This window comes from Mirounga leonina, unplaced genomic scaffold (assembly GCF_011800145.1).
Source record: "Mirounga leonina isolate KUSES-001 unplaced genomic scaffold, KU_Mleo_1.0 Mir_126, whole genome shotgun sequence".
Lineage (NCBI taxonomy): Eukaryota > Metazoa > Chordata > Mammalia > Carnivora > Phocidae > Mirounga > Mirounga leonina.
In genome coordinates, this window is record NW_023270314.1 from 35,364,197 (window position 1) to 35,391,775 (window position 27,579).

Sequence of the window (27,579 nt, forward strand, 5' to 3'; positions counted from 1 at the left end):
CCGTTGGATATTTCTTTCCATCACTGTAAGTGCTCCATAAGCAGACAACCTGCAAAAACAGTGTGTAACAAATAAAATACTTACGTTCAGGTAGTGGAATGAGTGGGATAAATTTGCTGAACACACTCTTTGTAATAGAAGGACTGGATACAAAGCAGGAATAATTGCCTTTGTCTGATGCCTCGACATTTGCAATGTAGAGATTTCCATTTGTCTGAGACACAAATCTTCGTTTATCCATTGTGATAAATACAGGAAATTCATTTAGAAGCCAGCGGTAGCTAAGATCATCTGGAAGGAAATATTGTCTTCTAAATATTAAATTCTTCTCCAAAAGCAAAAATTTTGTTTTCTAGGAGCAAGCTAGGGCATAATCTAATCTAGGGTATTGTAGATTAAATGTTGGAAGTAGGCCAAGACAAATAATTCAAATTTTCCAAAAGCTACCATATTTTGAGTGTATATAAGCATGGTGCTAAGCAATTATGTTTATCTTTCTCAATTATTTTATGGCCTATTAATATTCTAACTTCTATTTCATTGATGGGCTAAATGAAACTCAGAGCGGTTAAATGTTTTGCTTAGAATTTCATGACTGGTAAATATAATTGGGATTTTTAATCTAGGTCTGATAATTCCAGAACTCATGACCTATCTTCCCTGCTGCACTTTAAAAATAAAATGAAGACCGCTAGCCACACTGTGTCTTTATCTTTTTCCTTTTGTACTCCTATTTTTAATTACAGATTTAGAAATGAATTTCCCCTCAGTCTTTTCTTAAAACAGTAGCCAGACTCATTTTTCTATAACTTAAGCAATGTCATGTGATTCCTCTTGTCAAAGTCCTCCAAAGTAAATCTCACTCAAGTTAAAGCCAGTGTAATTACTATGAATTATAAGGTCCTATGTGATATAGCTCTTGTATCTCTCCAATTTCATTTCCTATTACCTTCTATCTCATGCACTCTATTCTAGCCACTCTGGCTTCCTTGGTCTTCCTTGATAGTTCCAACTCACGCCTTTGTTGCATCTGCCTGGTATGTCCTTCCCTCACACATCTGCATCGTTAGCTTCTTCATTTCCTTCAGGCCTTTATTCAAAGTTACCTTTACAGCATTGTCCTTTATAAAAGTTCAGCCATCCCTCTAATACTTACTCTTCCCTGTACCCCGCATAAGTTTTTCTTCCTAGTGCTTACCTACCAATATCTAGGCATGATATACCTGTTAACTATGTATCTTGTATATTGGCTGTCTCTGCTGGTAGTAAATCTCTAAGGACAGGTGGATTTTTGTGTTTCACTCACTGAGGTGTTTTTTTTTAAGATTTTATTTATTTATTTGTCAGAGAGAGAGAGAGCACAAACAGGGGGAGCAAGAGAGGGAGAAGCAGGCTGCCTGCCGAGCAGGGAGCCCAATGTGGTGCTCAATCCCAGGACCCTGGGATCATAACCTGAGCTGAACGCAGACCCCTAACCAACTGAGCCACCCAGACACCCCTCACCAAGGTATTCTTGTGGCATAAACAGTGCTTAGCACACATAATTGTGTAACAAGTGCTCACAAGAGATTTGTTGAATGAATAAGCAATGAAATGAAGCCCATCCAGTGCTGAATGTAGTCAAATGTAGTCATTGGCTATTTATGATCATTTACTTTGTTTGTGGGAAATGCTATGGAGATGAGGGGATTTCTTTTTTCCTGTAGTTTCAGCAGTTCTTCAAAGAAAAAGACTATTCTCTCACTGAAATGTTGTTAAAATATTTTGAATTCTATGTTCCTCCTGTATTTACCATTTAATAGTCTTTTTCCTGTTTTATTGGAGAGAAAATTACTGACATTTGATATATAAACAACCAGAATTTATATACATATAACTGGAATAGAATACATATAGATGTGTATATATAATTATATATATAACATATATTTTATGATATGCATTATATATTTACATATGTTCACCTCTCTATATAGGTATCATCAATGTATTCCACACAAACTGATTTATAATAGCCTATTCTTTATGGAGTCTTTAAAGTCAAATTTATGACATAATATTAGAACTCTAAAAATATAAAACATTATTTTTTTCATTGTGAAAAGTAGTATTTACATATTATTTCAAGAAGATATTTGACAAATAAAACAAGTGAAAATTAATGAAAGCATATAAAGTGTTTATCTTTTAATTAGCACTTTGGAGGTTTTTATTTTAGCCATATCAAATTACAGAAAACACATATCCAAAGGTTGAATCTTGTTACAGATGACATTTAACTTAACCCCTTTCTAAATTGGATGATTATTCTTGCTGCTAGATGCTCCTAAAGAGATGAACAATTTATTATGTCTTTATCCTTTTTTAGCATTTATATAATTCACAGAATATTGTAGATGTAATATTTTAAATGAAATGATGGACTATATATCACTCCTTGGCACTGTTCTATTTTAAAAGTAATTTGTAAAACTATCGTATTTTTTCCTGTGTAACAGGAATGTTAATAAGGACATAATCTAACATATATGTTGTTTATAAACCAAAATGATTACAAATCTTTGGGATTAGGGCCAAGTGACTAAAGAGCCTGGAAGTGTCTCTAACCATTCATAAGCAAAGCATTACAAGATTAGGCAAATACTGAGTCTTATTTAATCATAAATGAACCATTATTGTTAAGAAAATTAAAACATAGTCATTCATTGAATGGATGCTTATAGTCACAGAGGAACTTTAAATTTACCTGGGAAATGGTATGGAGGATCACAGAGAAGCACCATTCCCTTCCCTTCTTTCACCCTGACCTCAGGACGCTCCTCAGGTGGGAAAGGGTCAAGATCTAATTACGAAAGCAAAAAGGAAAATATTCACTCTCTAGTCAATAGAAAGAGATTTTCATTAAAGTTTATCTTTCATCTACTAACTCACTTTTGGATATGATACTTCTCAGTTGGTTTGGTGGAGCCTATGAAAGTTAATTCCCTACTTTACATGCTGGCATTTGCATATACTCTAAGACTTCTGTGGTAAACACCAGCAGATGGATATTGGTAGCTGCCTGCATAAGTATTCTGACAACCCTAAAAATTGCAATATCCTCAACTTTTGTTTTAGGTTTAGGAAGAATCTCAGTAAGGGTATCTGGAAATACAATGGACTCAAGCAAAACCAGGAATCTACCAAAGAAGTTAAATAAAGAGGAGTGACTTGGAGGAACAGACTCATTTGAAAAGTATATTTCTCTTCCTGAGGGAGGACTCCAATGTGGGTGAAGGAATAAGGATGAAAAGTAGAATCCTAGTTGAGGTCACGTGAAGGTCATCAACTTTTTTTATTCTTTTTGAAGTCTGAGTTTTCCTTAGTCTCATTTCTTTCATTCTTTTCTGTTTATTTAGAATTCACATTTTCCTTGGCTTCATGATACTCTATTTGATTTTTCACTTGCTTTACTGGTGCTCATTCTGTTCCAACCCTGCCTCATCTCCTATTTCTTCTCTGTGATCAGTACTCAAGTTATAAAATCAAATTTTTACTTCTCTCAATATATTTATATCTATGAAAAGTCATCATTCTAATTGTTACCTTTTTGCAGAAAGCCCTTCAGATCTACATCTCTAATCCTGAATACTTCACTTGAATTCCACCCCTATCCTCAAATACTTAGTTGACATTTCAACAATAACTTAATGTCACCATAACCTCTGCATGTGAAGCCATCATTTCAGTATTTCCTCCCAACCTTGGAATTTGTTTTACTTGCTCCCATTCCATTTTTAAAGAGAGCAGAATGTTTCTGCCCTTTGACTCAACTTTCCTTTAAAAAAATATTTAGGGCCTTTTTTTCTTCAGTGCAATGTAATCTATTATTTCTTCAAGGATTGTTTATTATTTACATTCCCATTGTCACATTAATGAAATCAGACTGCTCACTCCCTGCTGGTAATCATTGCCACATGGATCCTCTTAAAGCATCATTTTCATCCTATAATCCACTTTGCAAAAGATTTAAGTGCTGATTTACAAAATTGCATAGAGATCATCTAGTCCAACTCCTCTTTCGATGCACAATTTTCTCCTAGAATAGCTTCTAACTTTAAGTTTAGCTCAAGGTTTCTGAAAATATATTTTTTTAATTTTATTTTATTATGTTAGTCACCATACATTACATCTTTAGTTTTTGATGTAGTGTTCCATTATTCATTGTTTGCGTATAACACCCAGTGCTGCATGCAATATGTGACCTCCTTAATACCCATCACCGGGCTAGCCCTTCCCCCACCCCCCTCCCTCTAAAACCCTCAGTTTGTTTTCAGAGTCCATAGTCTCTCATGGTTCGTCTCCCGCTCCAATTTCCCCGCTTTCATTTTTCCCTTCCTACTGTCTTCTTTTTTTTTTTTTTTTAACATATAATGTATTATTTGTTTCAGAGGTACAGGTCTGTGATTCATCAGTCTTAAACAATGAAAATTTTTTTTATTACAGTATCCATAAGGAGAAATTTTAATTTAATTTAAACTTAAAATAATTTAATTAGTTTAAATTAATTTACTCCTAATAAGGTAAATTACATACTATGGAGTAAGATTCTGTCAGGTAGAGTCAAGCTTTAGAGAACACAACTGTAATGTTATAATAAAAAAGAAAAAGAAATAAAAAGAAAAAGAGAGAGAGAGAGAATGCATGGCCTAGCATGTCTACTGATGCTAGTTATTCAAGATCCCTCAGAACACAGCCTTAATTTATTTTCCAATACCCCTCAGGATGCTTTGCTCTCTTGGAATTTTTTTCTCCACACAGTTAAGTCCCACTGATCTTGTAAGACCCCCTCCATCTATGGACCTTTTCTCTCATTTTCTTTTCATCTTGATTTTTCTTCTTGTTGAACTCTTACAATAACATTTAATTTTTACGTCACCTAGATACACTTGACCTTGTTAAAGTTACGGTTACTTACATCCAAAGCTCAGGGTTGCTTCCGTGCTTCTGACCATCCCATAGTTATTTGATGCTAAGCAGTAATATATTCCAGCATCTTTCTGTTTGTCAGGGTTGTTGATAACAAGGTTTCCACCTACCATACTGTACCGATCACTTGTCAGATCAATATCCCCATTATTCATTCTCCATCTATGAGAGAGAAAAACAAATGTCATATCAAAGGTCATGAGGACTGCAAACTGCATACTGGCCTAATATCATTCTAAAATAATATGGGTACAGCTCCATGTGAAATCAGATGATTAAGTAGATGACTCAATGTGGTATTTCTTCACACCCTATAATTCTGTGTCTCTGGGCTCATGATTTATAATTTAGTTCAGGCACAGAAAGGTAAATGTTCAAGTGCATGAAATGTGTTCTCTTTATTCATGAGGCATCAGAAAGGACAAATATTTCATTGAATTTTGCTACATTAAGTGGTTTCTTAGCAGATATACATAGATTATAAATGATAACCTTCTATGTACTAGTTAGATTCATGCATATCCAGATGTGTTGCATAAAATATTAAAATATTAATATTAAATATTAAATAGCACTACTCTAGCAAAAGTAAAATATAAAATATCAATACCTGATTCTAAATCTATTATATGCTAAGCAACTTGACATTGGATTTTTCAAACAGAGCCAATATTGCCATCAACTGGGGGAAGGGGGAAGATACACTCATTGGGTTGGAATTTGGTAGGTTTTCATATCAAAATAAATTTTCAATAAAACGAATTGAAATCAGTGTTCTATTCAGTAAATGTCACACTCTGACCACTAGAGGTCGATCACACAATTTGAAAATTGTAAAAATCAGTTGGATCTTTTGTTTCCAAGCCTCCAATATAATATTGCAGGTATATTTAGAGGGATTGTGTTATAAATAAATTGACTAAAAACAGGACTCTAACTTTCTTGGTGAGATGATGAGAAGAATAAATGTAGAAAATAGTTTTCAAAGGGCTCCTGGGTGGCTGAGTCGTTAAGTGTCTGCCTTAGGCTCAGGTCTTGATCCCAGGGTCCTGGGTCCTGGGATAGAGCCCCGCATGAGGCTCCCTGCTCAGTGGAGAGCCTGCTTCTCCCTCTTCCTCTGCCTGCCGCTCTGCCTATTTGTGCTCTCTCTATCTCTCTGTCAAATAAATAAATAAAATCTTTAAAAAAAGAAAAAGAAAATAGTTTTCAGTTAAGCTGACCATCTATGTATTATACTCATTCTGTTACCAGGATTCATGTCTTCAGCAATGTCATAGGCAAGAGCCATGATCAAATAGTGGGCTGTGGCCTCATGGCTCATGGCCTTGCACACTTCTGATCAAGGTCAGAATCTTAACAAAAAAAGCCTAATTATTTCTGAATACCTTTTATTAAATCAAATTACTGGAACGTTTTTAGTTTTAATTTTTATAATGTAGGAGGTAATTTAAAAGTAAACACAGAAAATGATGCTTTTGCATTTTGAAAACCTACCAAATTCCAACCCAATGAGTGTATCTTCCCCCTTCCCCCAGTTGATGGCAATATTGGCTCTGTTTGAAAAATCCAATGTCAAGTTGCTTAGCATTTGCCAAGGCAATGGGTTTCCCTGTTGAGCAATACCAATTGTTATATTTTTTTATGTTGACTCCAACTTTTTATTTATTGCATTAACTCTTCTTTAGTGGATTTGATTCTGCCTTTGATATCATATAATGATTAAGTTTTGCTGTGTTTGGGTAAGTTCACTGGTTTACTTTATTGTCAGGATGTACACCTTTGTTGTAACTCCTTTCAGACAGTTTTAAATGCAATTCTATTAGCATTCTCATTATTTTGAGGGTCAAAGCAAGATAATGAAAGCTTCAAGGCTGATAAGTAGAAGGTAAAGTTCCCTGTTGTACCTTTCAGGGTGTTGCCATGAATAAGAAATTATCACAGAACATGCCATAAATATAAAACTACTGTGTGAATGACACCTTGCATGATTACCGAGGTTAGTATGGCTTGTTCTGAATATTAAGTAAATTTTTAAAACTTCAAATGTTCTTTTCCATCAGACAAGCTGCATCATGAACTGAATTCTTTCCTTTTTTTTTTTTCCCTGTCAAATGCAGACTGCCTTCATAACAGAATTAAACATCTACTTCTCCTTTCCAGATCTCTACATTAATGTGTAGATAGGCCACACTCATCCTGGGGACTTCAGTGCTGGTGCAACCTATGGGAGGGAGTTGGTGAATGTATTTGTCAAGCAATGCTTTGCCTTCTTATTTATGTTTTAAATTTTGGTAAGAACACTTAATATGAGAGCTACTTATATGAGGTATCTAAAATAGTTAAACTATAGAAGCAAAGAATAGAACGGTGGTTGCCAGGGACTGGAGAAAAGGGGAAAAAGGAATTTGCTAATCAATGTTTATAAAATTTTAGTTATGCAAAGCTTTGCTTCTTAATGTGTCTGTGGGGTAGGGGTCGGGTAGGCACAGCAAAAAAACACATATTTCTAGAACACTATCTAAGAGCAATCTCTTCTGTTTCGTTGCCTCCATTTCAGGCTGTAGACTGATTTGCTGTTTCTATGTATGAATGTCAAGGACAAGGTGTCACAAAATAAGCATCACTGAAATAGCTTTTGAGATCATAGAAATAGCTTTTGAGATGTTATCAACCTATCTAGATAGATACATACTGAAAAAATTATATGTTTCTTTGAAAGCCATAAAACCTGTGTTTCAGCCCTGGATCTGTGACTTACTAACTCTGGATCCAGTCAGTTTATTTATTCAAGATTCAGCTTCCTCTCCTATAAAATTATGTGCTTGGATTAGATCTCCTCTACAGATCCTATTAGTTATACTATTCCATGTCCATAACTATGTATATAAACTCTCATTACGTGTGGCTTAAGGGTAGAAACAAGTCTAGCCCATCAAATATTTTCAAAATAAATGTGTTACTTATAATTTATAAAATATCTACTTATTTTGCATTCCCATGCATGAAATTGAAACAATAAAAATAATTTCAAAGGGATGGTGCTTTTGGACCTAAATTCATATTTTATTTTAAGAATAATTTTGTAATTTAGCCCAGAGATTCACAAGAGTCTCTTGAACTCAAGAGAAAATGTGTTCAATTAGGATTAAATTTGATAACTTTTTATAACAATAGAAAGTTGTTTTTCTATTGAGAAAAAAATACTATGAAAATCAATCTTGTTGAATGACAACCTTCAATTAAGTTAGCTGACATTGACATACTAGAGCCCCAATTTCCCCATCAATCACTTGCTTTGTCTTCATGGAACTATTTCACAGGTGAAATTCAGATCCATTGGTGTTTGGTTAATTTTTAATCTTATTCTTTGTATCAGACTAGAAACTGTTAGTATAATTTTCTGAACCATCTGAGGCAGAAAAACCTATTGTTACCTTTTATAAAGTTATTTTTTATAACATAAATAGGTATCCCAGAAAAACAGAGACATATTGATATAAATTATCTAATTTTAAGAAATTTGCTGTATTGCCTAGAATATAGATTTGAGACCACTGAAAAAAGTGGTGCTGTCTAGAATTATGTATGTAAGTTCTCTAGATGTAGTTGATATAGGAATATTATCTGTAATATGTAAGTATGAGTTATTCAGGTTGATGCATCTAAGAACATTTTATCCTCAAATGTATATTTAAATTGTGAATGATTTTCATATAACCTTGTATATGCTTAATAGCATGATCACCATTTGACAATTTTTAAGTGGATAATATCAAATGGCATTAGCATTATCTGTGCAGGAAATAGGAAGTGGATTATTTGCACATATTTAAGTTAGGAAAACTTACTATCAATTTGGGCATGAAACAACTCTATTTTAATAACTTACATGTCAATATTTTTGTTAATATCCCTGCATTTTGTTAACAACCTTATATTATAGCTTTCTCTATCAGTACAGGGTCACAGATGCTCATCTATAATCTAGTCTGACACTCCACTGTGAAAAGAGCAGTGAGGTACATTACTTGTAAACTGGGAAAGGGCTGGCTCGTGCCCTACAGTTTAGTGAAACTTTTCCTTCTGGTGATTCCTCTGGATAAATGGTATTGATTGGCTGCTCTTCAAAAATTGGTCCAAATCCTTTATCTTCCTCAGAAACTACAAGAAAAATAAAATTATTTTACATTGTGCTGTCTTATAAGTCAAAGATTTGGATACATTTAAAAATGTTTTGGAAAAATGTTAGAAACATCAAATCTCCATTTCCATTCAAAACAAAGATATTTGCCTCCACAATCCCGAGGAAAAAATTTAGGTGCTTTATTCAAAACTCTTTTCTGTCCATCTCTCATTATTTCTCCCAAAGCACCCGGTGTTGTCATGCTTAACTATATAGCCCCTCAAACAGGTCAGGCCTTCATGCGTCTGAGCCTTTGCAACATGTTTTTCCCCTTTCTGGAATCACCGTCTCATTTTTCTCCTCCTATCAAAACCCAGACAGTCCTTTATGACTCAGCCACAGTTAGTTCCTTCGCCACCTCTCACCCCTCCTAGTTTTGGTTGGTCCTCATTTGTGTTCTCACCCCTCCCCACACAGCTTCTGGCACTTAGCACACCTTCTGTGATTCTTGATACAACTGTCTGTTCCGTGAGACTGCAAATGTTTGGAACAGGTGGCTGCGTCCATAATCTCCCAGCTAGCTGTCAAGCAGTCTGGAGCACAATAGGTGCTTAATGATTTTTTAATAAGAGAATGGATGAATTTCTAGAAGCTCTGGGGAGATTAGTCTCTTGTTTATTTAGTTTTTCTAAACCTGTGACCAGCACCTGTACTCAGTATCACCTAGAACAGTCAATGAACAAATTATTGGGATCTGACCAACTGGTTCAGAATTCATCACAAGCAAACCCAAGTTGGGAAGCAGCTGGCTCTCTGGAAGGGAAGAGTGATGCTTCACAGCAGGAAGAGGAGAAGAGATTCACTCATATGACATCAATGTGGCAGCATTTACAGAGAAGAGCTAAGAGCCATATGCCCCACATGAATTAATACTAGCATACGTGGCTAGGAAGGATGATATTCTTACGTAAGATCATTAAAATGTCTCTGCTAGAGCAAAGCCATGGTTCATTCCTCCAATTATTTTTTAAGAGAGATTTAAAGCAAACACCAGAGACATTTTGTCTGCTCCAACATCAATCCTGAAGATGAGAACTTTGTTCCAGCTTCCATTAATGAGCAGTTTCATTATATCATTTAAATCTTGCCTCAGTACTATTTACAATGCCTTTGGAAAAATTATTTAAACTCTCCAAGCCTCAATATCACCCTTTAAAAATGAGAATAATAATAAAATCTATCCCATTAGACACTGTGAGAATTATTTTGAGACAATACACATAAGACAGTAGTGTTCCTGGCTCACAGTCAGCATTCAATAAATACTGATTTTGTCAACGTTCTTGTGAATTTGCCAATCTTTTCAAAATTTGGTTTATATATCTTATGTATATCTTATGCATATCTCATCATACGTGTATATATATATGTATATCAACTCATGAAATTTCTAAAAGCAAGAGGCCATGTTTTACTCACTTTTGTTGCTCTGGTGTTATTAGTGTTGTATCAACACATATTTGTATACATGTAGGTGATCAATAAAATCCTCAAGTTAGTTTCTCCTAGTTTGAAGCATTAATTTTTCTAAGCTTGCCTGAAATATTTCAAAGGGAGATGCTTCATTTTTAGTTTGGAATTTGCTGAAATTGCCATTCAAGAATTTACGACCTCAGTTCATTCCCTATTACCATCTTACTTTAGATAGCAAATTGCTGGGTCAAAATCAAAGGAATCAGAGAAACTGAGATTTAGTTTCACCAATGCACTTCTCCTAACTGTTGTTTTATGCAAGCCATTTGTCCTATGTGGAGTCAACATTTAAAAAAGAAAGGAATAGGCACACACGCCCTCAGGGCCCACAGACCTAAGACAACCATTAATAAGATCACAAATGCAAGGTGTTCACAGAAGCCCTATGCTAATGATTTTGGAAGTCCTGCTGTGAGCAATGTCTATTCCATATCCTTCTTGAGGTTGTAAAGGCCAAAAATGCATATAACGTTTTCTGCTTCACTTCTAATAATTTTCCTAATGATGCCCAATATTTCCTGGCCTTTTAGGATATAACCGCACACCAGGGGAAATGAAGAATGAATCCCAAATCACTGACAACTACAGACTTTCATTTGGATGTAGGCTCTAGACTTTTCAATCTCTTAAAGAAATGACCTTGTACTTATCTATGATAAAAATCATATGCCATTTTTCTTCCCATTTGAACAACTTTATAAGCTCTTCCTTGGGTCTCTCCCAATTGCACAGCTTTTCTGATTGGAACAATTTAGTAACACCTGCTAATCTGGAGATTCTGCGGTTTCTTCCCAATTCACATGAAAATGTTTAAAAAGACAAGCAGAGAAGTGCAATTTTATCAATATATTTAGATTCTCTTCTTGAAGACAAGATGACTTCTATTCCAACTCTAACCCTGATCAATGACAATTTTAGTGTGAAATTTTTCAATTTTTTAAAAATTTAAGTAGACTAGATATTTACAGGGTAAAAATAAATATTATTTAGAGAATTTTTAAGCTCATAAATATCTTCTGAGTACATTGTTTATATAAAAAGCCTGATGGTGAGTTTTTAGACACAACATAAAAAACGTGATTTATTAAAGAAAAAAAAAAGACAAGCTGGATTTTATTAAAATAAAAAAATTACGTTCTGTGAAAGACACTCTCAAGAGAATCTCAGGTGTTCAAGTTTGGGGGTTTTCCTTGGGTTATCTCCAACTTGTATTCCACAAGGGGCAAATTGGAGGGACTTGCAAGTAACTAAATCCCTATCTTATTTAATAATAGGGATATATTAGTGATTTCACACTATTTCACAAAATTTGTCCTCATCTCAACAGGTGCAGGGTTGTATTAGTTAAAACCTCTTTAACATTATTGTATTCCAATGTAGAAATAGCCAGTCCCAGCCTGTCTAGCATCTGCTTCCACAGTGCCCACTGACAGTGGCATTAGAGAGGTTGGAATAATCCTAAATTCTCAATTTATAATTTCATTAGCTTTCTTGAAACAACTACTCTGAAGTAGTTACGTCACTCTGAAGTAGTTACGTTCATACCAAATGGGCTTCATTATTTAAAGTACCGTATTTGCCTTCAAATTCAACACAGACATAAGCATACATCTATGTGAAGGTCGAGATTAGATTGGTAGATTTGCATATTTTAATTAAATGCATAGTCTTAAATATTTCATTTGTCAGTGTATCTTCTGATTTTAAGGCAAATGCTTTTGAGACAAATGTTGGTCAGCTTTTAGAAGACTGAGGATGTTTTAAGTAGTTTCTTCATCTTAATCATATGCATTAAAAATAAGTTTAATTTGGGCGCCTGGGTGGCTCAGTTGGTTAAGTGACTGCCTTCGGCTCAGGTCATGATCCTGGAGTCCCAGGATCGAGTTCCGCATCGGGCTCCCTGCTCGGCAGGGAGTCTGCTTCTCCCTCTGACCCTCTCATGCTCTATCTCATTCTCTCTCTCAAATAAATAAATAAAATCTTTAAAAAAAATAAAAATAAGTTTATTTTTTTCTAGAAAAGATAACAGCAATGAAATTTTCCATTGAAAACAATGGAATGTCACATAATAATAATGATGAGACTATATCTATTGCCAGGCAATACCTCAAGGGGCATATATAGAGATTAAATACTTTTGGGGTGAATTGGGTTGAAATTTATATGCCAAAATGGATAATATTAGTGCCCCATGCTATTTTTGTTTCTCATGACAAATACTCTTCATAAATTATATGTATATACTTCTTCATACTCCACTTCCATCTGGCCTTTATAGGAACAGACAGTGAAACCTTCAGGGGATAAAAATATGAAGCTAATTTCCACCAAAATATTGGATTTATTTTTCACATTGAGAGAACATTGCATTTAAGATAGTTCCCCTGGCTCATTCTCTAGGTCAAAAAGCAGAATAGGACACACTTCTCATCACAGTAGTACTTCTGGTATTATTTTACAAATATATGTTTCATGCTTTTGTAAAATGTTCAGGCCTAAATAAAAGAATGTATTCCATTAGATGGTTTAGCAATTACTGCATATATTTTATTTGGGGAATATATTCGGGCCCTTGAAAGATAAATTACTCAAAACAAGCTTTTGAATTGCCTGGGCATGCTCAGTGAACCTCTGAATGTTATCCTCATAACCCCCTTGAAGAGTATCTGAGCTCAGCACTCTGTTCTCTCAGCTAGGGCACTCGGGTGAGGAGAAAATAAATTTCTGGGAGAATACAAGGCTCAGAAAAGGATTCATTAATGCGAGCATTATACTCTCAGCCAACAGAAAATATGTCCATCTTACTGCGCTTTTTTCTACAGCTGTGGAAGTAATTAGATGATAAATTATGGTGCTTTGGATGTATTATGGGGTTACAGGGCACATGGAACAAGAAATAGGTATTATGTTTCAGAAAAATAAGATTACTTTTTAAATACGTGTCCTTTTTCTTACTGGGTAGATTCTTCTAAAAAGGAGCACAAAATTATAGATGGCTTCTCAAGCTAATTAAAGACAGCATTTCAAATCACTTTCTTTTGATCTGCTCTTAATGTAAATTCACCAGTTTTCTACCACATAATGGTAGTCTTCTGGAGAAGTTAAGTTCATTTCTTAAATTTAATCATGAAGATTAACAAGAAAGAATGAAATCATATAGGATTATTTGTTGTCAAATTTACAAATGTAAATGACAGGCAAAAACTACTGCTTTTTTCTGTACCATTCTCAGTTCCATCATTAACATAATCAGTTTTATTATTTAAAATGGGATTACTTCACCTCTCACTATGTGGAGATGGTCCACTGTAATCTTGCTCTTCTATTTCATTTTTGAAAATTGAAAGTATAATTATGACTTGTACTTGAGAGATTTTTTTAATTCATTTTATATCTATTTTGAAACAAATTCTATTTCTCATTCCGTAATATGTCATCTCAATCTGTTAGTTATAAAAACATACTTCTACATAAGTATGTTATAAGAAGAGTCACAGGAAAAGAACTATTAGAAAAAAAAGCAATGGCAAAAAAATTTGAATAGAGTCTAATACTGGGATTTTTACAATATTTACAATGTTACAATAATTGTGGGATGGTGAGGGTTACAAGCCTCTTGAAATACAATAAATTCTCTAAGTGAGACAGTATTTAAAATGACTCAAAGAATCACTTTTTCTTCTGTCTTCACTGTCAACCATTCCCCACTAGTAAGGGAACAAGGATGTTTAGAGCTTGGGCTTTGAATACTTGGATACCCTAATCCTTTAGGGTCATTGGTAATATATAATATTGCAGTAATTTGCCATAACTAAAATATAAAGGAATTGGTTTGAAGAACTTATAGCAATCAAACTGTTAGAACAAAGACTGGGGTCAGGTTAGCAGAAAGGTTTACTAAATTTCCCTTTGCATGGCTTTACTGCCCAAGAGCCTATGAAGTCTCTCAATAGCAGCCACCTCCTTGCCCTAAGGTCCACTGCTAAAGCCTCTACTCAGTGTTTTCCTTAACTGTCTAGGCATCTTTCCATACCTACTTCACGTATACCCCACTATGTAGCATGCTCCAGTTGGTGCGCCTACTTTTATCAGTTTGCCTCCTCAGGCTATCTCTAGTCTATTTTAATTGATAACAGTGACTGTATCACAAAATAATGATAAGCTAGTGAATGCTATAAAATCTCAGTCATAATTAGAGATAGAATAATGCTTTATGAATGAAAATAATGCTAATTTTAAAAAATCATGAAAATTTGGGTATAAGTACTATGAAGACACAGGAAATTCCATATCAGCTCTCTCTTCAGAATTTTAATTTTCCTTGATATTAGCTTTGAATATTATCATCATATGATAATCCCATTGTATAAATTAAAGATTATGTCATACTCTAATTCCTATAGAATAAGGATTATACTGCTAATTTACCTCTTCCCCTTATTGTTTTTGTCACTAAATTACAAAGGAATTAAAGAGATATTTATTTTCATTTTAGGTTAGCCTCAGTAAAAGTTGGTCCTGAGATAGCTGTATCTTATTATTAAAGTAAAAAAGACCATAACTGAGAAAAGCATCTAAAATAAATATTTACTCTCAAATATTTAGTTATGAATTAAATATCTGAACATTACATGTTCACTGTATGGAACTTAGTTGTATTCAGTCTTTTATCTCAATAGGACACATGTTGATTTCATACAATCCAAAAAATAAAGAGGGAAGAAATTTTTAAGAGATGTGGAAAAGAGTGGAGTTAGGTTTGATGATTTTTTTAATAAGCCTTGGTGTACTTTATTTTTCAAACCAAAAATATCTATGTATTCTTAATGCATATATTTTACTTAAAAGCTAGTCACCTAGGCTATTAAGATTATTATGTAGTAATAGTTAAAACTATTATATATCCAAGATAATATATTGGATAGAACTCTCCCATTCATAAGTGAAAAAAAAAAAAAAAAAACACCTCAATTTCAACTCACCTAAGTGGTGTGGCAGATATTGTTTCTTGACTCACCAGTGCCAGTTCTCCCCTTCTACCCTGATGATAAATGTCAGATATGCTCAAGGATCAAATCTTCCCTCCCATGACTCAGAAGTACAGGTTGACTATCATTAATGCCATTACTCCTTCCTACGACAAGCTTGGTGGTAAATTCGTGACCCAACTCTGGACATTGAGGTGTTTAGAGATCTATTGAGAGGTCTCTTGCTTTTAAAAAGAAATAGATATGAGAAAAAAATACACCTCTTTCACCTATAGATGTTAGGTCTACACGTAATATCTGCAACTGCAGCACTGTTTCCAATAGGTCAAGTAGAAAGCCTGAGAGTTGACTATTGGGTTCACAATATGTACATCACTGGTGACATGGGCAAGGCATCTTGGTTGAATGCTGGTGTGAAAGTCTGATTGCAGTAGATTCAAAGGAAAATATGGGTCAGAGAATTGAGACAGAAAGCATAGTTGGTTTTTTTTTTAGTAATACTGAAAAGAAGAATAGATAAGTAGGATATTAGCTATAGGGTGTGGGGTTTGCAGATAAATGATTCTTTAAACGAGAGAAATTATATGTATTTGTATATGTAACTGTATGTTGACAGCAATAATCCAGTAGAGGGAGAAACTGATGATGAGGAGACACAGGGGGCAATTGCTGGAGCAATGAACATAAATAAACCAGATGGGATGGGATAAGTACAAGTGTTTGGTTTAATATGACGACATGTATGAAACGAGCAGGAAGATGGAGTGTATGAGCATAGATGTAGGAGGAGAGTAAATGTAGTAGCATGAATTTGTGGAAATTATCTTCAGGTTGTCTCTAATACCTCTGTGTAACAGGAAGCAAAGTAAGGATGGCAAGAAGTTGTCGAGTTTTGAAGGGAGGGGAGCAACTATGACATGATCTAGGAAAAATGAATTCATTGGAGAAGTGGAGTATGTTTGCTGGGCAATACCAGCTGTTCACTTGAAGGTAGCAGTTATGAATTTAACTTGATGTCAGTCATCATACATGAGTTTTTTTTTTTTTCTTCTTAGTAACAATTAGCTGGGTGATCAAAAAAGTTTGGTAATTTTTGGATATTTTACAATTCTTCCCTCCTCAGAGATTCACAATACTTTTCTCTTAGTTTAATATTATTGGTTGAATTGTGCCCCCACAAAAGATATGTTGAAGTCCTAATCCCTGGTACATCAAAATGGGACCACATTTGGCAATAGGATGTTTATAGAAGTAATCACGTTAAAATGAGGTCATTAGGTGGGCCCTAATCCAGTATGACTGGCAAACTTAAAATGAGGTAAATTCAGACACAGAGGCAGACACGGGAGGAAGACATACATTTGAAGATGGAGGTGGACATTGGAGTCATGATGCCACAAGTCAAGGAAAGTCCAAGGCTACTCAAAGCTGGGAGAGGCAAGGAAGAAGCCTTCTCCTACAGGTTGCCTCTATTTCTGGCAAGAAATGTTCAGTGGTTGAAGTAGAATCTAAACTAGCAGAATTAACAGTTATATGTAATAAATCATAAATTTATAAATTTATAATAAATTCTGCAACATCTTTGGAATACTAATTAAACTGAATCTTAAGGTTCTGAGGTCACTAACTTTAGTTCTATCTCTTTCAGCAAAGCAAGAGGCTTTCCAAAGTAAGTTAGGTGTTTACAATATTTAAAATATTGCTTCAAAATTTAATAGCATAGAATTGTTACAAAGCATGCAGGAAAAAATATAGGCCACATGGAATATTTTCTATCTGCTACAATCCTCTAATAGCATATTTGTTTTTGGTGTATACATTCAATTCATTCTGGCAATCAAACAACTCGTCTTGTGACCCCAGATAAACCATCTTACAAAATCTCCAAGTGATCTAACATTAACCATTTGCCTTTAAGTTTAGAGAGTTAATAGCTTAAAGTAGAGATGAAATATGGTTCATTTGAGAAAAACTATTTTTTTAAATTTACCCTTTCATTAACTTACCTCCATGACCATATCTTCTGTACCATGTAAACTCTAAGAATAAAAGAAAAAGCAATTTTAATCCCAAAGCAGCTTTCAAGTTGTGGTCTCAAACATCAATCAAATAACGGAGATACTAGTTAATGAAATGACATTGGCGGCCCTTTACTATTACAGCTGATGTATCATCACATTTGCAACTATTTATTTCATGTCTTGCATTTTTATAGTTGCATTAAAATTTGTGGTCAATAGAATTAGGATGAATTTTTCAGTACTAATAAGGTCATTGTTTTATTTCATTCATGAAGATAAGACTTAGCCACAATAAAACTACCACAAAGTTTTCTTTATTATATTTGTATAATATGTATATAAATATGCATGTAATTGTGTGTGTGTGTATGTGTATAACTCCTGTGGTTATAGCCATATAGTTTAATGTCATTAAAATTCTTAAGCACTGATGAAATTATTATATTTTATGAATTCTGAAGTCATAATAATAATTACCACCAAAATAAAATAGCATTTTTATTTCCTTAATAATAAACAAGAAATGTAATAGGATGCCTAGCAGGTTCATCATTAAAACAATCAATGAGGATTGATACATGAAGGATAAGATCCATCTATGTCTTGAACTTAATTAACAACTCAACAGGTATTTACTGAGCTAAGGTAATTGAGATGACAGTATTAGAAAAATTGATTGTTAGAAAACATGCTGCTTTCAGATAAAAATATAATGCATCTCTCCCTGTAGGAAATATTTCTGAATCCTTAATTGCCTTTGAAAGATAGAGTTATAGTATTTGTCCCAAAACTAGAGCACTTTCAAAACTATTTTGTTATTCTTAATGTCCTTGAACACATTGTAGATTATTTTAAAATTGTTTTTCACAAGACTGACCAGCCAGTAAGAAAAATTAAATTATATCAACTTACAAATAAATAAATTAAAAACAAAGGTAACAAACGTTTAAAACGCATTACTGTCTAATTATTTTACTACATTTTTCTTTTATTTAAGCTATTGAGGTTACCTGAATATACTGTATCTATATGGTGAAAATACTATATAATGGTAAGCTGTTGTATATCTTTTCCAACAGCACGTTAAATTATGTCAATTTGCCAAGATTGGCCATAGCAGGAATATTTACTCCCCAGCAACTGACAAATGCTACACAGCAGGGATATTTTTCTCTCCCAGAGGTCCATTTTTTAAACATTTACCAGCTTACCACTACATAAGACTGATTAAATCTTGTGAAATTTTACTTGAAAATAAAAAGAAAAATAGGGTCAGCTTTAATATATATTAATTTACATATCTGACACAGATGTCAAAAATATTAATTTTAACTTCATGTACCAGATTTAATAAAGTGAATACACACATATTAATTATATTGACATAATTCATGGAGAATATGCAAAGGATATTTCTTACCTGATAAACAAGTTGTAAAAGATACTATCACAAGGTGACTGACAAGCAACCACATTTTCATCTTGTATGTATAAAGGTTAGTTTTTATGGTAGCTGGATAATAAACACCTGCATCAAAAACAGAAAAGAAAAAAAAAAGGATAGGATAGAAAAAAAAAAGGAAAGGTAAATGCTCATTATTTGGGGTCAACAATATTATTGATTCAATTTTATTTTATGTTTCTTATTTATAGAATAAGTTTTAGCTTATTTAAATATATTTGTAAGCACCATGTTTTATGAAACAATAGACTTGGTATCAGGGTTATCAGCTGCCTCCAGGATTGACACTGTAGGAACATGAGCAAGTCACTCAATTGGTGTGTTCTAGTTTTTAACTCTAACAATTGATCATAACAGTATTTTTTTCTACAAATGGCATAGTTGCAAACATTTCCATATCGATCAATTTAATTGAAGATCATATTTAACTGAAGGGCTGGTAGGAAGATTCAATTAAAGATATGTTTGTATAAGAGCTTTGTAGAGCAGAGCACAAAATCGGAACTTTGAGAAGTCAGCTCCACTAAGGGACGTCGCTCCAGTGGCTAAGCGGGGAGGTGGAACCCTCATGGGACAGTGTGGTCTCAGGACCCTTGGTGTCACAGAAAGACTGGGGGTGCCTGAGTGTGGCAGAGCTCCCAGGTATCAGAGCAGGGAAGCCAGCTGCAGAGATGGAGCCGAGGAGTGGGCTCTCAGCTCAGGGTTGCCATAAACCATGATCTGTGGCATAGTCGGGCCACTGCTCCTCCAGCAGGGACCCAACAAGCGGCAGATCCGGGGAGACTCCCCTTCCTTCCCTGGGAGGAGCAGCACGGGAGCGCACCACAGGGACCTGCTGGGTTTGGAGACTCCACACGGGGTCAGGTGCCAGAGATAGAAATGCTGGGTCACAGGCCGGGTGAGCATGGAGTGTGGCCAGAGACTGGGGAGACAGGAGTGATTGCTTTTCTCTGGGGGCGCACTGGGGAGGGGGCCCCAAGTTCTTGGCTCCTCCAGGTCCGAGAGTGGGAGGCTGCCATTTTCATTCTCATCCTCCAAAGCTGTAGGGAAAGCTTGCAGGGAACAAAAGCTCCCGATTGCAAACCTGAGCAGATTACTTAGCCGGTACCCAGCAAGGGCGGGGCAATTCCACCTCCAGCAATGACATTTGGGGACAACGGCAATAGGCCCCTCCGCCAAAAGATCAGCAAGAACAGCCAGCCAAGACCAAGTTTACCGATCAATGAGAACGGCAGAACTCCAGCGCTAGGGGAATACTGCACATAGAATCCATGGCTTTTTTCCCCATGATTCTTTAGTCTTTCAAAGTTAATTTCTTTTTTAACTTTTTCTTTTTTTAATTTTTCTTTTTCCGTTTTTCAACCAACATATTATCAATCCCTTTTTTAAAAAATCTTTATTTTTCATTTTTAGAATTATATTCTATCCCTTCATAGTAGTTATATATATATATATATATGTTATATATATATAAGTATATATATATAAGTTGTTCTCTCTTTAAAATTTTGGGATACAGTTTCTTCTAACAGACCAAAATATACCCTAAATCTCTAGTGTATGGCTTTGTTCTAGTCTCCTGCCTGATCACATTCTCTCCCTTTTTTTTTTTCTTTTTTTTTTAAATCCTCTTCTTTCTTTTTTCAAACAACTTCTTATCTTATCAATTCCTTTTATAAAATCTTTTATAATTTTCATGTTTACAGTCATATTCCATCCCTTCATCGTATTAACCCTTATTTTTGTACATATATAAGTTTTTCTTTCTTTAAAATTCTGGGAGGCACTTTCTTCTAACAGACCAAAATAGACCCAAAATCTAGTGCATGGCACTGATCTAAGCACCAGCCTGATCATATTTGATCATTTCTGTTTTTTGTTTTTGTTTTTGTTTGTTTTTATCTTTTTCTTTTTCTTTTTTCTTTCTTTCCCTTTCTTTTCCCCCGGTTTCAGGTCTCTTCTGATTTGTTTAGTGTATATTTTCTGGGGACTTTGTTACCCTGTTAGCATTTTGTTCTCATTCATCTATTCTCCTCTGGACAAAATGACAAGATGGAAAAACTCACCTCAAAAAAAAGAACAAGAGGCAGTACCGACTGCCAGGGACCTAATCAATACGGACATTAGTAAGATGTCAGAACTAGAGTTCAGAATGATGATTTTAAAGATACTAGCTGGGCTTGAAAAAAGCATGGAAGGCATTAGAGAAACCCTTTCTGGAAAAATAAAAGAACTAAAATCTAACCAAGTCAAAATCAAAAAGGCTATTAATGAAGTGTAATAAAAAATGGAGGCTCTAAGTGCTAGGATAAATGAGGCAGAAGAAAGAATTAGTGATATAGAAGACCAAATGATGGAAAATAACGAAGCTGAGAAAAAGAGAGATAAACAACTACTGGATCACGAGGGCAGAATTCGAGAGATAAGTGATACCATAAGATGAAACAATATTAGAATAATTGGGATCCCAGAAGAAGAAAGGGAGAGAGGGGCAGAAGGTATATTGGAGCAAATTATAGCAGAGAACTTCCCTAATTTGGGGAAGGAAACAGGTATCAAAATCCAGGAGGCACAGAGAACCCTCCTCAAAATCAGTAAAAATAGATCAATAGCCTGACATCTAATAGTAAAACTTACGAGTCTCAGAGACAAAGAGAAAATCCTGAAAGCAGCTCAGGACAAGAGATCTGTAACCTACAATGGTAGAAACATTAGACTGGAACAGACCTATCCACAGAGACCTGGCAGGCCAGAAAGGACTGGCATGATATATTCAGAGCACTAAATGAGAAAAATATGCAGCCAAGAATACTATATCCAGCTAGGCTGTCATTGAAAATAGAAGGAGAGCTTTGTAAACTTATAGACATCATACAAAAGTGGTATATTAGGATTACCTGTTGGTGGCTTGTGGAAATTTTTTTGCCAGAAATGTTAATTTTTTCAAAACTAAAATATATTGACTAATAACATTTCATCCATCTTCCTCTCCTTCCCCTTTTTCATTTATTCATTCAACAAAAAGTAAAAGTAAATAAGATCCTTATGTGTCAGCAAGGGAGAATCTAGGTTTTGTGGGGCCTTATCTTTAAAAGTTGGGGAGCTGTATTTAAAAAGGAGAACAAGACAAAAATTACTGAGGTAAACTAAGCCACAAAACTATGCAGTAATCTAATTACAATACCTTACTTTTATAAATTTTGCAAAAACACAGCATCATGTAATTATACTGGCGAGGCTTTGCCCAGCAGGGCCTTGGAATAGTCTCATATAAGGGAGGTACCCCACAACTTAAGCTTCATTATCTGTGGTACATCCATCTCTGTGAACAGGCATAGAGATAGAGGAATCAGAAATAAAGAGATAGTTGGCTTGCCCATAAGAAGTTTGTAGATCAATGGGAACACAGATGTGTACAAAAATCAGTGTGATGGAATAGTTGTTTAGACCTACATGTTACTAAACTTGAAAACTTTTAATTATTTTAACTAAAAGCACTGTAAAATACATCATAGTGGGGATGGATCTGATTATGGTAGCCAGGACATATGACTTAGTTAGGTTCGAGTCATTTGGTGACTTCAGAACCCAACCACTTCTTTCTGTAACTCCTTGAGAGCAACATGTCCCAAGGCACTAAAAAGGGACCTCTTCAATTGGGACATAATAGAATTCCAACTTTGAAAGATATTAACTCATGTTTTCAAATAACATATAATAACGGTGAAAAATCTCATGACATAGAGTTGAATGTAAAATCTAAATTAAGATAGAGTATGAAAACAATTCTGAAAAGAAAATACCTAATGTCACAATTCTCAATATATAAGTATATTTAAACATTTTCTTAAATAGCAAAAATAAAATGGTACTAATTGCCTGCATCATAATGTTGTGGGAAAAAAAAAAACCAACATGGGATCCTACTTATTTTTTTCAGTTGTGATGAATTTTAAGACCATATTTACCCTCCTGATTTGCCAGAATCCTAGCATTTGCAGAGACTAGTAAAAATATTTAGTGGTACTACATAGGCCAGGATAAACACATTTTCCCTTTTGGTATGTCGATTATTCTAAATTGAAAAATCAATCAAGAAACAATTATTTCTAAAAAAAAAGTTGAGTTGAATTCTCAAATTTTATTTATTTTTATTTTTATTTATTTATTTGACAGAGAGAGACACAGCAAGAGAGGGAACAGAAGCAGGGGGAGTGGCAGAGGGAGAAGCAGGCTTCCCGCTGAGCAGGGGCTCCATCCCAGGACTCTGGGATCATGACCTGAGTGAATTCTCAACTTTTAGAGAAACAGAGAAAATATAGTGGAAATGGGTCAAATTAGCATCAGGAAATATTTAAAAATATTCTTGACTGAGGAAAAATAAGAGTTATGTTTTAAATGCCAGGATCAATTTATGACCAGTTTCTTTTTCTTGGACATAGGTGGGAAGGTGGAACTATAGGTTTGTATAAATTATATTTTCTAGACTCTTAATATTAATTTTGTTTTATGTATTTTACTAAGCAGGGAGAAAAAGAAATAGGTAAATGGAAAAATTCCTTTAGGAGGCAGGGAAATCAATTAAATGATCTATGGAAAGATTTTTAGCTTTTCATTTCTATGATGTATAGTATCATTCATATCTAAAGACAGACCTAAACGAAAATTATTGAAACCCGTACACATTGTTTATGTCCTCTAAAGTTTGTCTAAAAAATGTACATTTGAGCATTTTCTTAATCTGTTAGATCCTATTTCCTCTCACTGAGTTATGTACTCTAATTAGGATGAGTTCTTTTCATTAAAAGGAAGATGGGGTACCTGGCTGGCTCAGTCGATGGAGCATGGGACTCTTGATTTCAGGGAAGAAAGAAAGAAGAAGAAAGAAAAAGTAGAAAGAAAAGAAAAGAAAGAAAGAAAAAAAAAGAAAAAGAAAGAAAGAAAGAGAAGAGAAAGAGAGAGAGAGAGGAAAGAAAGAAAGAGAAAGAAACAAAGAAACAAAGAAAGAGGTAGAAAAAGCAAACATAAACTATGCCAAAACTGTTGTGTCAATCACTTATTTTTGTAAATACTGACTTCAGTAATATACTGCAAAAATTTTACAGTTTAATGTGGCAATAATTATTGGATTCAAATAGTTCTGACTTACCTATTAATAAACTGTTATAGTTTGAGAACTCTAAATAATTCTCACAGATATTCAACTTTAAGAACAAGGGATTGCACAGCAGTTTTGATATTGAATGTAGAGGAACCAGCACTGACCCGAGAGAAAAACAATCAGGTATATAGAGGTAAAGAATGAAGAACAATTTCTGTGAAAGTTTTCTTGAGATTTATAATTTTGATGGAGTGTGTCAGTGAGATTTTGGTCTATGTATCTCATTGACTTTACAGGTAGTCTCAGAAAGGAGTGCTGGTCAAAAGAAAGATTAGCTGTGCCCACACAAAGCAAGTGATTTCAGAAAATTGGAAATAAAATACATAAGAATTTTCTAGATCTGGGATGTCATTTGACATTTCCTCCTTAGATAACAATCACAATATGTGGGAAGGTATGGCAAGGCATAGTGAAAAGAGAACAAGGGAATTCAGCCAGATCTTGTCTGAATTTTGGCTCATCCATTTCTTATGATAAAAATATTTTTTATTTGCCATATAACTAGATTCTCAAAGTAAAAATGAATTCCATCTCAGGTGTTTCAAAAATTCAGAAAGTCCTCATATAAATTGAGTGGACATATTAATATAATTAAATTTCTCTCTTTAGAAAGGGATAAATAGGAAAATATATCGAGCGTAATTAGAATTCATCTTCACTCATGCCAGATTTGGATGTTTTATTATCTAGGCAAGTCACAAAACAAGAGCTTTCCTCACTTCCTCTGTCAGAAAATGTTAATCAAAACTTGCTGTAAAACTAAAGCCAATGCCATTAACCAGTTTTAAAACTATGGTTGGGGTTTTCTCAGTTATTCAAAACTGCTAAAGATTTATTTATATCTGAATGTATATTTTCTCACAAAAAAACCTTATCCTTATTATATTTTCCAAAAATTAATTATGCTAGTAGATTTGGCTACTAGAACCAGGGCCATAACTCAAGTCTAATGGTTGATACACCAGACATATAAGATATTGTGGTTGTTTTTCTTTTAAATAAATATTAATACAATTAGTGATAAATTACTAATGTACTAAATAATGAACTTCTTGATTTTTTGCAATGGAATCTTCATTTTGTCAAAGTTTTCACAAATAGCACATGTATAAACACCCTGGGTACTTGTCATGAAATGTTTCCCCATTAATGGCAAGACTTATACTATCCCAACCATTTTAAAAGTGACAGTTCACTGTATTGTGTAAATTCATATTGTTGAACAACCATCACCACCATCCATCACCATAAGTCTTTACATCTTTCAAAACTGAAACTCTGTACCCATTATACAATAACTTATTAGATTTCCTCCTCCAAGCCCAAGATCTCCTCCTCCAAGCCCCTGGCAACCAAGAGTCTTCTCTATTTCTTATTTCCCCTTTTTCCTACACCCCAGCGTCTGATAACCTCCATTCAACTCTCTGTTACTATGAGTTCAACTTTTCTCATCCATTCTTTAGCTTGCAATTTATGGCAAGTTATTCAATCTCTGAACCCTAGTTTTCCTCATGTGTAAAATAAGGAAAGAACGACTATTTCACAGGACTATTTTAAGAGCTGCATAACATTGTGCATGTGAAATACCTATTATGAAAGTATTTAATAAATATTAATTTATTATTCTACTAGGCCATAGGCCCACTCAGGTCAGGGGACATGTCTCTTATTTATTGTTGCTTTTATAAAGCCTGGCACATAGAAGTCTCTCGATATACATTTATTGAATAAATGAAGGAATGAGCGGACCACTCCGTAACTATTCCAAAGCACTTGCCATAAACAAACTGAAATTTAACTTTAATTCCTTAAAATAAGGGTAGGATGGTGAAAATAAATAACAAGGAATGTCGCCTATTGGAGCTTTGTTCTTTGTTAGGGACTATTGCTGCTTATAAACATAGTCTAAAATAGAGTATTCTAACTAGCAATATTTTAAAGCATTTTTTAATATGCACTTATTGAGTGTTATTGGAAGTCTGTCTTCTAATCTGAATATTCACACTCGAGTCAGAGGAAAAGTTTTCATTATTTTGAGCCTGTCTGTGTCATGCCATGCTATCTTTTCCTTCACTCCAAAATATTGTCTATTTCAATAGGACAGTGAGTCATCAGCCTGACAGCATGTAATTTATTTCATTTAATGGGTTTCTTGCTGTTCAAATATAAAAGCATCTTTCACATCTTGTCCACACATTTGTTTTCTGCTAGAGATTTGTTCTATTGTGTCACCAGTTATCCTATCATTTGTGACTCCCTGATCACATCCCCTCAGCAGTGATGTAGAGCAGAGAGGCAGAGAGGCTGAGCTCACTCCTGCTAATGCAGAAGAAACTGCTCTTCTTCCTTCACTCTGGAGGACATATCATTCAGTTTTTCACAGCTCACTCCCAGCCCCCACAGGCCTGAAAGTGCTTCAGCAAATGAAAAACAAACAACTCTGACAAAGATGTGCCATTTATGGGAGCAGACCTTTTTCTTCTCAGTAGCTGAAAATACATGATTAAAAGTGGAACCAAGGATGCATTCCTGTCCCTGAGGCCACGTTGTGCTGGCCAGCTCCCTGGACTTGCTGGCCTTCAGAGGGCCTTCGGAGCCCTGTGGCTTCTCTAGTCGGCGGAGTTCTCCCAGCTGCTACTGCAGAGGCAGCATCCCCCGAACCATCACAGATCTCTAGGTGTCTAGTGACTGTTGTAACCCTGACACAGACTGGCTCTACCTTAGTTTCCAAGGGAATTCAACTTCTTTTCTCCAGTATCCTTTTTTTTTTTTTTAAAGATTTTATTTATTTTTATTTATTTATTTTGAGAGAGAGAATGAGAGACAAAGAGCATGAGAGGGAGGAGGGTCAGAGGGAGAAGCAGACTCCCTGCCAAGCAGGGAGCCCGATGCGGGACTCGATCCCGGGACTCCAGGATCATGACCTGAGCCGAAGGCAGTCGCTTAACCAACTGAGCCACCCAGGCGCCCTCTTTTCTCCAGTATCCTTTATTAAATGTCTTAGTCACACATTAAAACAACATGTTACAACAAGGCAACGTAGTGTGGCACATTCTATCCCTTCCTTCCTTTTCCTCCTTTCTCCCACACTCGTCTTTGTCCCCACCTCTCCCTTTCTAACTTAGACAATGCTAGCGTTCTTTGAGAAATTTGGTCCATATCTAGATATTCATTTTTCTGTTGGTCAGACACCATGTAGCTCTTAAGTTTCATTCTGGCATAGGCTAATCCAAATGTTATTCAAAAAGCTTCAACAATACGTTAGCAAGCATTTCTCCAATAACAATTATTTGCCAAGTATTTAGTACTGTTATACAATTAAA

At 34.8% G+C, this 27,579-nt stretch overlaps 1 protein-coding gene across 3 annotated transcripts in view; it reads right to left on the reverse strand.

The window, feature by feature from the left end:
- Nucleotides 1–27,579, reverse strand: part of CNTN1 (contactin 1) — a 361,942-nt gene that overhangs the window by 147,660 nt on the left and 186,703 nt on the right. For 2 of the 3 annotated variants that reach the window (XM_035002871.1, XM_035002873.1), the window contains 6 exons: nt 19,054–19,161; nt 17,619–17,651; nt 8,997–9,129; nt 4,958–5,130; nt 2,747–2,842; nt 85–291 (listed from right to left, as the gene is read on the reverse strand). In XM_035002871.1, the coding sequence (XP_034858762.1) occupies nt 85–291; nt 2,747–2,842; nt 4,958–5,130; nt 8,997–9,129; nt 17,619–17,651; nt 19,054–19,114 (703 nt within the window). In that variant the 5' untranslated portion in view covers nt 19,115–19,161. Of the gene's footprint in view, nt 1–84; nt 292–2,746; nt 2,843–4,957; nt 5,131–8,996; nt 9,130–16,971; nt 17,590–17,618; nt 17,652–19,053; nt 19,162–27,579 lie in introns of those variants that run through there. The other variant, XM_035002874.1, reaches the window with a different exon arrangement.